Below are 11,046 nucleotides of genomic sequence, written 5' to 3'. Positions count from 1 at the left end.
GCTGCGAGCCAATGGGACTTCTCTTCCCCGCCCCTATTGGGTCCTCGGTCATCCTGCGCTGGGCGGCCTCAGCGGACACAGACAAAACCCAGAGACTCCCAGAAGCTTCAGGCCACCTCCTCAGGTTCCTGAGCTGCAGCTGACCAGTGCCTCCTGCCTGGGGCTGCGGGGGCCTGCAGACTCTGAGCTCGGGTGTGGCAGGGTCAGGTGACAGTCCCCATCCTCCCCAGGAGCTGTTCAAGAAGGTGGAGCCCCGCCACTGCCTGGGTTTTGTGTGGTGCCAGCGGCCCAATGGGAGCAAGGAGTACCTGGCTCCCACGGTTCGGGCCACTATCAACCAGTTTCTTCACGTGTCCGGCTGCGTCATCACGACGTGCCTTGGGGACCTCAGCATGACGGCCCAGGACAGGGCCAGAGTCGTCGAGCTGTGGATTCAGGTGGCCAAGGTCAGTAGCGGCAGGGCCCAGGGAGCCCCTCCCTGGAGTCAGGGGGACTGCCCCTTCTCCTCTCGCAGCTTTCAGCCTTGAAGTCGGTGGTCTGGGCCTCGGCAAAGTCCTAGGCCCCTTGCTGCCAAGGGCCTGCTGACCTTGAGTGCTGGTCCCAGTGGTGGGAAGCTCCCTTCCCGCCCTGGGTTGAGCTAAAATCTTCCTGCCCGCGAGCGTTACTCATCAGCTCCCAGGTGTGCCCTCCCTCGCTTCCCTGGGCATCTGCCTCATCCAGGACAGCAGAAGCCCACGAGGGGACACAAGCCAGAGGAAGCAGGGCTCCAGCCCGCCGTCGCAGCTCATTCCCTTCCCTTCCTCAGGAGTGCCGAGTCCTTGGAAATTATGCGTCCCTGCGTGCCATCGTGTCTGCTCTGCAGAGCCCCTCCATCAGCCGTCTGCAAAAGACATGGGGACGAGTTGCCAGGTGGGTAGGCCGTGCTCCATCCAAGCACCACCAGGGCGGACCAGACATCCCCCGTGCGACTGCCATGGACCCCTCATTCAGCTAGGACCATCTGGGAGGCAGCGGACCCTAGGGATGGGGACTGGCCTCCTTGCTCGGGTCTCTGAGACTCTCTGAGACCCTAGGCAGTGGCTCCCCCCTTGTCACATCCTGGATTGAGCCACACTGGAGATTTCCAAGGGTGTACTTCGCAGCAACGGAGCCCTCATCGGCAACCAACGCTGTTAGAAACAATGTGCTCAGTCGGAGTGGGAATGGAGGCCCCAGGTGACCGCAGGAGAGCCTCCACCCGAGTCCCACGGTGACCTCAGAGCTCCGAAGAACCCGGGGAAAACCCTCGTCCAGGCCCCAGGCCCTTTGAACCTTCCGGGTTCTCAGCCAAAGGCATTTCGCCTTCAACCGCCCCGGGTTTTCTTTCCTCCTTTCCTCTCCCCTCAGGAAGAGCTCTCGAAAGTTGAAGAGGTTCATCAAAGACCAGTGGGTGAGCAGGAGGCAGCTGGTGAAGGTAAGACGGAGGCTGCACATCTGGAAGGAGGGGGAGCGAGAGGGGAGGGGACCCGGCAGGATGAGCTTTGGTTCTCCTGTCACGTGAAGTTGGTCAGGAAAAGATGGACAGGAAGAGGGATGTGCTAGCTCCATGGGCAGGTGGGGGCAGTTTGGGACAGGAGGCCAGGGGCATGGGATAGAATGGTGCGGGCTGGACTGTTCCAGGAGGCTGAGGACCTGGCAGAAGGTGCCGGTGTCTGGCTTCCATGCTGCTCCATCAGCTGCCCTGCATCTTCCTCCTGGCCACTGGCTGGAGCGAGTGGGCGGGCTTCCTTTCTTCCGAAGTCAGCCCAGTCTGTGCTCAGGAAGCCAGGGCCCCACTGCTCCTTCTGTCTTCACTGTGCCTCGCAAGAAGGGCACCCTGCCTGCCTGAGGGATGGGCACTGCCGGATCCCACGGGCCGGGGGCACTCAGGGGCTTCCCAGCCTTGGGACGGACACTGGACCTGGGACAGATCTGTGTCCCCTCGGTGACTCCCCACTCTGGCCCCTAAAGTGGGCGCTGCAGACAGTCCCAGTGGGATGCTCACCCAGGTCCTTGTTGGCGATGACATGTGCCCCGGAGGGCAAGGGCAAGTGCCCAGGGAACTGATGGCTTCTTCAGGGATCCTTCCCGCCCAGACGTCAGAAGTTTCCTCGTAAAACAGAAAGGAAATGCCACCCCGCAGTGCCCTGGTCGCCCCCTCCCCTGCTAGTCAGACGTGGCATTCGGGGTCCCCATCCTGAGCGGATGAAGAAAGAATTCTGTGCAGGGGAACTCCCTGAGGGGATCCTAGGGAGCTGAGGGCTTTAGCAAGGCCTTGGCCTCGGCCTGGGATCAGAGACTCCTGGGCGTTGGGGCTGGCAGAAGCCACTTGACCAGGCCTCCTGAGACACCTCATCTCCCTCCATCCGTGGCTCGGCCCAGCTGGGGGCCCGAACACAGCCTGAGAGTCCCGAGGACAGCACTGTGGTCAGCGGCTGGGCAGAGGGTGGTGTGAAGGCAGAGGAGACAGGGGCCTGTGGCTGGGAGGGGGAGCAGCCTCTCCTCTGGGGCCCCCTGAGCAAGTCCCTGCCCCTGTGTGGGCCTTGGTCTCCTCATCTGGGAGCCAGAGGGAGATGAGCCGTGGTGCAGGCCTCACAGTGGGTGCCGAGGCTCAAGGGTGGGGAGGAATGTGGGGAGCTTGGACCTGGCTCCAGAGGCAGGCTTGAGCGGAGAGCAGTGATGACGGTCAGATGACGCTTGGGCCTCAGGAGACTGTGGGAGGCAGACAGAGTTCGTCAAACCTTCCAGACGAGGTAACAGGTTCAGGGAGGCCTGGGCGGGCCCAAGGTCACACAGGAGTGAGTGTTGGAGCTGGGATGGCTCTGGAATCAGAGCACCCTGGAGGCGGGAGCCGCAGGGGCACCAGGTGACTGGGGCCACATGTCCAGGGTCCCCGATCTGGGAGGGGTCTGGGAGGACACTTGGAGGGGAGCGTCGGCTCACTGGCCCTGTCAACACCCTGGCAGGAGGCGACCTCTATGTTGACCAGCCTGGAGACGGGCCCCACAGGTGCCCAGAAGGTAAGGGTGCCTGTGGAGGAGGGGCCCAGGAGTCGCAGGAGAGGGGACTCCCCTTCCTAGCCGGAGGTCTCTACCAGCAGAGAGGGAGCCTTTCTCCTCCAGCCCTGCTCCTGGTGCCACAGACCTGAAATGCCTGCATTGGAAGTGACCAGGAGGAGGCCTGGAACGGATGGGCGCACAACGGATTTGGGACAGGGAGGGGCGGGGACCACGTACCCTGGGTTTTGCCAGAGCCGGCTGCTGGGAGGTGCCTGGAGGAGTTTGGGGTTCCTGGAGGAGAGAAGAGGAGGAAATTGGGGGGAGGCCGCCTAGGTGGGTAGCTTGGGCTGGGCAGGAGGCTGGGGTGAGGAGTGGAGGAGAGGTCTTTGACGGCTCCTGAGAGCGGGATCTCATCACCGTCTCCACCCCGCTGGCACAGGGGCTCATCCCCTTCCTTGGCACATTCCTCAATTACCTACTGCTGCTGGACACCAACATGGAGGATTACCTGGAGGTGAGTGAGCCTGGAGGTGGAGCTGGGGATCAGGATTCGGAGATTTGGGAGGAGAGACTTGCACTGAGGCTTGAGCTCACAACCCTTGGCAGAGTCCTCTCGTGAGGGCCTCACAGCCACCCCGGGAGCTGGGTGTCATGGCCATCTTAGTGATGAGTGAATATAGGATCCAGGTGAGCCGCCAGTCCAGGCTGCCTGACTGCGGAGCTGCTGGAGGGTGTGTCTGAGCTGGACTCAGCCTCTCCCTCAGGCCCCGCCCCTGCAGGGAGTGAAGCCAGGCCCCTCCAAGGCAGGAAGCACACGAGTGGCTGAGCATCCCTTCCTGCCTGAGGCCTCAGTCTGTCTGTCTGTCAGAGAGGGCTGTCTTAGAATGTCCCTGAGCCATAGCCCCGTGGCCTCCTTGCTCTGGAGCTCAGAGTCTTGCCCGGGACCCATTCCCGTTTCTGGTAGCGCCTGCTCCCTGGTCGACCCTGCTGGTAGTGCAACCTGAGAAAGGGTGGAGACGGGGGCTAGCTATGGGCTAAGGGGGCTGTTGCTCATGGGCTTTGGCTCTCTGCCTTCCAGGGAAATGAGATCAATTTTGAGAAAAGGAGTGAGGTGAGCAGCTGTGGCCTCCCCGTGCGGAGGGTGGGGCTGTGGCAATCAGAGACTCCTCCGGGGAAGACCTTCTCTGGCCCGATGCCTTGGGCCTTGCTTTCCTTGGGAGAGTTCGGCACCCAGAGCTGGGAAAGCCGTCCCATTGGTGCGTGGGGGAAGGGGCTGGCACCAAGGACACCTTCCTGCAGGAGGAGCTATTTCAAGCCAACTGTGAGAACGAGCAAGTCCTGCACGGAATTGGAGGGAAGGAGGGTTCCCATGTGGGCCAAGACCCCAGACCAGCTCCTTGACCCTCTTCTCACCTGTCTGAGTCCCCAGCACGGTCCCCCACCCAGGCCCCGTCTGCATCATGTCCTTTCTCCCAGGAATTCAAAGTCACCGAGCAGATCTTCCTGCTCCAGGAGGCAGTCCATCTTTACCACATTGAGGCTGAGGAGCGATTTGGGGCCTGGTTCGAGGCCATGGAGCCCCTCAGCGAGGATGAGAGGTGAGGCGGGGCAGGAGTTGGTGAGGGCAAGGCGGACTCTCTCTGATGGCCAGCTCCAGGGAGCCCGTGCCCGTGGCTTCCGGGTCAGTCCCGGGGCTTGTCGCATGGTCACCCGTGGGGCCCTGGGACTCCAACTGCTGGCCGTCTCTGGGAGGGTCACCTGAGGTGTGGCTCCCGGTAGCTGAAAAGTCCCCTCTGTCCTTTAGCTACAGCCTGTCCTGCCACCTGGAGCCCCCACAGGAGAGGGCCGGCAAGATGCGCCGGTTTTTCCTGCCCAAGAAGAACCGCGCGTCTCTCAGCTCAGGGCTCGGTGAGTGTCCAGACAGGCAGGGACTGAAGCCAGGGGCTCCGGAAAGCTTCGGGCTAAGCACGGGCCTAGGGAGATGGACAGCCGGCACGGGGATCCCAGCTCCACTGCTGACCAGGCCTGTGAGGGACAATTCCCTTGACCTTTGTGGGACTCAGCTTCCTCTTCTGTGAAATGGGTGAAGCGAAATGCCAGCTCCCATGTCAGGGACAATGGGGTAGTGTTGACTGAACACTCAGGACAAGGTTTGGAGCAGAATGCAGTGGGGCTGAGGTGTTGGGCTGGGATACTGGTGTGACCCCCCCAATCATCAGTGTCTTCTCTTCAGTCACCAGACCCCTGACGCAGAACCCAGCAACAGTGGCAGATCCCGGTCCTTCCAACAGCTCGAGTGCAGCCTGCTCTTCAGCGGCGGGGACGCGGCTGGGAAACACGCGGGGCCCCAGGCCGGCTCCTCCCATGCTGATGGGGAGAAGAACATTCTAAGCCTTTTCCTGGGAGCCCTGGAGCCCAAGAGGGAGGGGACGACCCCACCCCACAGGCCTGGCAGCTCCACCCCAGCGCCTGTTTACCACTTGGGAAGGGGCCGTATTTCTTTCGTGTTAGTAGTTAGTGCTAGTTTTGAATTTGATGTTAAAATCCTGTTTCTGTTCCAGCCTGCGAGTCACGGTCTGGTTCTTTCCCCTCCTGTGCTCGTGTCAAGGAGACACAGACTCTCGCGTTCCTCCTGGAATGAAGAAATCTTGCAGGGTCTCGGCTTATTGTATGTGAGAGAAGGGAGAAGGGCCAGGCCCCTCCCTGGATACTGAGGGACACCTCCGCGCCCCCCCTTACTCAGAGGACGGCTTCATTTCAGTGTGGTTCACGTGGGCCAGGAGCAGAGACAGCACCCAGAGCTCCTGGCATTTAGAGGGTGGAGGTACTTTCACAGGCAGAGCAACAACCACTGGAATGCGGGTGTCTTTAAAATGGCACGGGCCAGCACCACGACCTGCCCCAGGACAGTGGCTGCTTTTCCACCCCTTTGGAGGAGAGGCCACGTTTTCGGCTTCTCTTGTGGAGGTTCCTCTTCACCAGATGTTAGGAACTTGTCGTTTTCTAATGAGGCTCTGGACAGCAGCAGCTCTAAGTGCAGAGAACGATGTAAAAGCTCAAAACGTGCATGTGGAGGGTCAAGGCCGGAGAAGGTCATGTGCAGATGGACTAAGGGCAGGCAGGACCCTCCCTCCCCCGGCCCCTCTGGGGGCTCCATGTTCACCCTTCACCTGGATTGGAATCCTCTGGGATCCTGGTCCACGGCTCTGAATTCCTTTCCCTGCAAGTTTGGTATCCAGGGGGACAGATCTGTGATGCAGCTTTGAAGGCTACATCTGGGCATCCTTCCCGACGCATCACTGCTCCTTGTCCACCAGGATTTCCTGCCTCCGTGCACTTCCTTCTGCAATTCTTGGAAGGGCAGAAATTCCCTCGAATGCCTCGGCCTCTCTGTCCCGTACCTCGTGGCCACTCCTCCCTGGCAGGGTCTGACGGATCACGGGTGGAGTCTGCTTTGCAAACATTAGATACCCTAATCCTGGCCAAAGAATGACCTATACTCTCCCTCGCTGCCCAGGGTGACATCTGGGCCCCTGTGGTTCTGAGGTGTGTGGTCTCAGGCAATCACCTGTTCACACACTCAGGCATGTTGTTTCTGACTCATCCTAACGGGGCAGGAGGACCTGAGCCTATAAACCATGCAGCCCCTCGGAGGGCTGTGTTCTCTTGCCCAGCCTTATGCTCCGTTTATGGTGTGGGTGTGAACCTTTCCCGTTGGAAGCTTTCAGAGATGAGTCGTGAGAGGAGGGTGGTTGAGGGGTCCAGCAGGGAACGCAAGCAAACGGATGACGGGTAAACACAGCCTGACAAAATTAAAACACTTAAATGGTTCCAGTCTGGTGGTGAGCAGACACTGCTCCGAGCTCACTCCAAGAACCCACCCGGTGACCAGGAGCTAGAGGGTTACCACCTGGCATTTTGAACGCCCCCCCCCCCACCCCACCCCGGGAAAGACCCTGTAAGACTAGGACCACAGGAAGTGCTTGGCCCTTCTGAGTTCTCCCCTCCTTTCTGATGGCTGCAAGTGTCACCCAGACACACAGCAGCGTGAACCCTGCCAGGGAGGCCTCCTCAGTACGGCCAGCAGCTGAGGAGAAATGCTGGTTCCCAGCAGCCCAGGCCCTTCTTGGTATGGCACAGCCATCCAGGAAGGTGACTTTCTAAATGGAAGCCGGAGCCGGCTGTACCTTCCCGCCACAGAGAAAGAGAAGTGCCAAGTCCCAAGGCTAGTGCAGGCCCAGGAGGAAGACACCGTGTCCAAGGGGTTTCCCTCACAGGGCCGTGAGGCTCCTGAGAGCCGACCCTTTGGTTGCAGCGCTTTGTTTGTCATGAGCCTACCAGACGGCAGAGGACAATAACTCGCTGCCTCTTTGGGCTTCCAATGGCCAAAAATGAACTGATCGCCAGCAAAAAGAGGCCCACATGTGCAGCACCTGTATCTCATCAGTCTTTATGTTACTTTGATATAAATTTTAGAGAGAGAGCTATATATATATGTTCACTCACACACAAATATATCATGCACTCTAACTTATTCCAAACAGAATCAAGAAATAATACTCATACTCCTCAAATGCACGGTTTTGCAGCTGGTTCCCTCTCGGTAGCTGGTATTTATAAGCACCTTCTTCCAGGACCCATTTCATCTTCCCTTCGCCCTCCACAAACCCCGCGGCTGGTCATGGTGCTCTGCCTGGTTAGGGGACCATAACCTGCCTTCCTGAAGGGTCTGGGTCATGGCAGTCCTACCTGGATTGGATTCTGCTCATTCCCTGGGGACTTCAAGCCCAGGACGTGCTAGCCCACAAAACGCGGTCAGGAATCTCCTGAAGTCCACACGTGGGCTTCCTCCTCTCCAGGCTGAGGAGCAGAGGGAAGCCCGAGTCCCAGAGGAACACGAGGGCTCCAGACAGTGTCTGCTTTGCATGTCAAGATGGAGAAAACTCAGGGGAAACTCTGAGGGTGAAGCAAGGCAGTCCGTTGTCATCATTCTCTGCACTGAATCCACCCAGACGGTTCCAGCAGAGGCTCCACAACAAGCAGCCCCAAGCACCCAGGCGGGAGGCCGGCTGCGCTGTCCTGCCTGGGCTTGCCCAGTACATGCATGGTCTACATATTTTGCAAATGACCACAGCTGAAGATGCCCAAGGGCTAAGATTCACCCTGAGCTAACATCCATTGCCAATCTTCCTCGGTTTTTTTTTTTTTTTCGCTTGAGGAAGACTAGCCTTGGGCTAAGATCTGTGCCCATCTTCCTCTATTTAACACGTGGGATGTCTGCCACAGCATGGCCCGATAAGCGGTGTGAATGTCCACAACCGTGACCCGAACGTGCCAATGCCGGGCCTCCAAAGTGGAGTGGGCCAGTTTAAGCCCTGCGCCACCCTAGGTTATTTTAACACATCACTCTCAGAAACTGATAAATCTGTCACGTGAAGGTAAGCAATTCTAAAGAGGATTTCCATAATACTGCAAGCTCCATCCCTCCAATAGACAATCAAGTCCTAACAAGCAGCGGTTTATTGTCACGTTGCTGATGCCGGAAAAGGTCTCTGTTGACAGCACGATCCCTCAAAGGCCTTGTCCATTTCTGTGAATCCAATTTCCAGCACATAGAGATCTAAAGATTGAGGCAAATGTGGTCTTTCCTCCTTGCAACTCTGAATTAACATGCAATAAAGAGCAGAAAAATGGAGACCTGGAAGCAGACCTCTTATTTGAGAACAGAGATATACCAGCGCTTTTGAAATGATCTTTGGAGTCTACCGGAGTATTGCACAGAAGGAATGATCCATTCCGACTAGGTAGGTTTTACTGTGTCGCTGTGAGGGCGACAACGGAATCATCCCGCGAATCGGTAACTCTCTGTGACTTTCAAGCGCAGATAAATAATATACTTCGGAAAGGAAAATGCGAGAGCACCGTGAAACGGAAAGCCCTCCTTGCTCTACTCAGCTGAAATCCAGTCTCTCCTCCACAAGAAATCCCTGTCTATGCTTCCTACGTCCCACAGAGGAGTTTAATAAAAGAAAAGGATTGGTATGTCTTGAAGTTGCAAGAGCTCAAGCAAGAAAACGTGGGACCCTTCAAGGAGACGTCAGTGAAGTGCCGGGCTCCATCTCAGGGGCACCAGCGTCTCCTCTCTTTCCTGGTGCTGTCAGCACATCCTTCTTGGGCGCTCACTTTCTCTGCCTGGCTGCTGAGCCTGTCCACAATCGCTCTCTCCCGCCCTCTTCCCCGTCCCCTCCTGTTTGCTCAGATCTTCCACAGTCACCAGCAATTGTTGGCCGTGGAGCTATGGGATGCCCAGACCAGTTCCCAGAATCATCTCTGCCAAATCTGAGGAAGGGCAGGGGTGTGTATGGGACTGGACGGGGCACCCCATGCGAGCGCACCCCGCAGGAATTCACCTCTGCTGCAAGGTGCAATTTTGCAAGGCTACGGCAAGTTCCAAAGGGCTTGCCACTTCTCTCCTGCCAGCAGACCTGTTGGGGCTGGTGCCACGTGCTCTCCCAGCGACCCCTCACTGCTGGGTGGGATGGCATTCTAGTAACTGGCCTTCTGAATATGTAACTGCGCATCCTCAAAGAGATGGGAATTCTTAATCCGGGCTTTGGTTTGGGTTGATTCCCACGATCACGCAGCTTCCTCTGCGAAGACTTGACCATCATCACTTCTTTTCCTCTCATCCTGTAAAAGTAATCATGAAACTGGACCCAAATGAGAAATGAAGCATGGCTTCTTAGGACAATTATCTCAGTTTCCCTATACTTCCACCCTTCCTCTCTCCCTCTGGAGCTCTTCTGACCTGTGTCCCAGGACATCGTCAAGCAGATTTGGGTCAAGGACAGAAAGCTCAAGGTCAAAACTCAGGACTGCTCCAGATCAGTTTTCCTCCCCCGTCTCGTAACACCCCCTCCTTGTTTCAGTGTGATTTTATTCTCTTTTATTGCTCTTGCCATTCTCACCTGTGCAAGTCCTGGCACTCTCTCTGAGGACACGTGATCCCCCAGCTTACTATAGATCCCAATTCCCATCCTTTCTGTGTTTTCTGACTATTCCTTTGGTTAACCCATTGGCCAGTTGTTGCTCTTAGCCTCTTTAGGGTCTAAATCAATTGTGACATTATCAACTACCCCACTCTTAGCGACTCACTCCCAGGTCCTGATATTTACATAACCCAAACGATCATGTTCACAACTAAATAAGTTAGAGTCCAGCCCCATGGCTGAGTGGTTAAAGTTGCGTGTGTTCTGCTTCAGGGGCCTGAGGTTTGCGGGTTCAGATCCCAGGTGCAGACCTACTCCACTCATCGGCCACGCTGTGGAGGCATCCCACGGACAAAGGAGAGGAAGACTGGCACAGATGTTAGCTCAGGGTAATCTTCCTCCTAAATAAAGAAATAAACCCTTCAGAAAATGTATTCATCCACCACAAATTCCTGATTTCCAATATGTCTTCAAACATTCATACAGAAGATACCTGTTCCTTCAGATCGGAAGTGATGCCAGATCACCATGTCCTCACTTTAATTTCCTCGTGGACCTGTCAGTCCTACATTCCACGGACTGTGATCTCAATAATTTCCTTGAAATAATCAAAAATTCCTTACCACTCGTCTTATTTGTGTTGTAAAACTGGAAACCCGGGAGATCCTGATTATCTGCTTTGCCATTCTACTGCTAGTCTTATGATAACTGCTGAAGAAAAAGCACACAACACGATATTTTGTCATCACCATAAAGACAAAATCATCTGCATCAACTGGGAAGCATCCATAATGCCTGGACATTTTTTTTTCTTTTTTCATCTCTCGGGTCAATAGCAAAAACACCAAGGCACTCAGTTAACAAATGGGCAAAGGAGTAGAATAGCCATTTTTCCAAAGAAGACACACAAATGGCCAACAGCCACATGAAAAGGTGCTCAGCATCACTAATCTTTAGGGAAATGCAAATCAAAACCACAAGGAGATATCACTTGACACCGGTTAGGGCGGCTATTATCAAAAAAAGTAGAGGTGACAAAT

The 11,046-nt window shown here is 56.4% G+C and overlaps 1 protein-coding gene across 2 annotated transcripts; it reads left to right on the top strand.

Annotated features, from left to right (window-relative positions):
- Positions 1 to 2,670: 2,670 nt before the first annotated feature.
- On the top strand, positions 2,671 to 5,669 carry LOC138922407 (ral guanine nucleotide dissociation stimulator-like). 2 transcript variants are annotated; one of them, XM_070259092.1, is made up of 7 exons: positions 2,671 to 2,771; positions 2,985 to 3,038; positions 3,457 to 3,531; positions 4,096 to 4,128; positions 4,494 to 4,615; positions 4,822 to 4,925; positions 5,251 to 5,669. In XM_070259092.1, exons 1-7 carry the CDS (start codon positions 2,709 to 2,711, stop codon positions 5,406 to 5,408), a joined length of 609 nt encoding a protein of 202 aa, XP_070115193.1. In that variant the 5' UTR covers positions 2,671 to 2,708; the 3' UTR covers positions 5,409 to 5,669. The 2 variants fall into 2 exon arrangements, with proteins under 2 accessions (XP_070115193.1, XP_070115194.1); XM_070259093.1 differs by having other exon boundaries at positions 2,745 to 2,884.
- Positions 5,670 to 11,046: the final 5,377 nt, after the last annotated feature.

Source organism: Equus caballus, unplaced genomic scaffold (genome assembly GCF_041296265.1).
Source record: "Equus caballus isolate H_3958 breed thoroughbred unplaced genomic scaffold, TB-T2T haplotype2-0000794, whole genome shotgun sequence".
NCBI classification, from domain to species: domain Eukaryota; kingdom Metazoa; phylum Chordata; class Mammalia; order Perissodactyla; family Equidae; genus Equus; species Equus caballus.
Note: the sequence above shows the minus strand (reverse complement) of the source record. Positions and strands in the feature narration are given on the sequence as shown.

Excerpts from the sequence above, each read along its gene's own strand:
- LOC138922407 (XM_070259092.1), top strand. The coding sequence starts at position 2,709 with ATGACGCTTGGGCCTCAGGAGACTGTGGGAGGCAGACAGAGTTCGTCA. Across the intron at positions 3,532-4,095 it reads ACATGGAGGATTACCTGGAG|GGAAATGAGATCAATTTTGA; the intron begins GTGAGTGAGCCT and ends TCTGCCTTCCAG. Across the intron at positions 4,926-5,250 it reads GTCTCTCAGCTCAGGGCTCG|TCACCAGACCCCTGACGCAG; the intron begins GTGAGTGTCCAG and ends TCTTCTCTTCAG.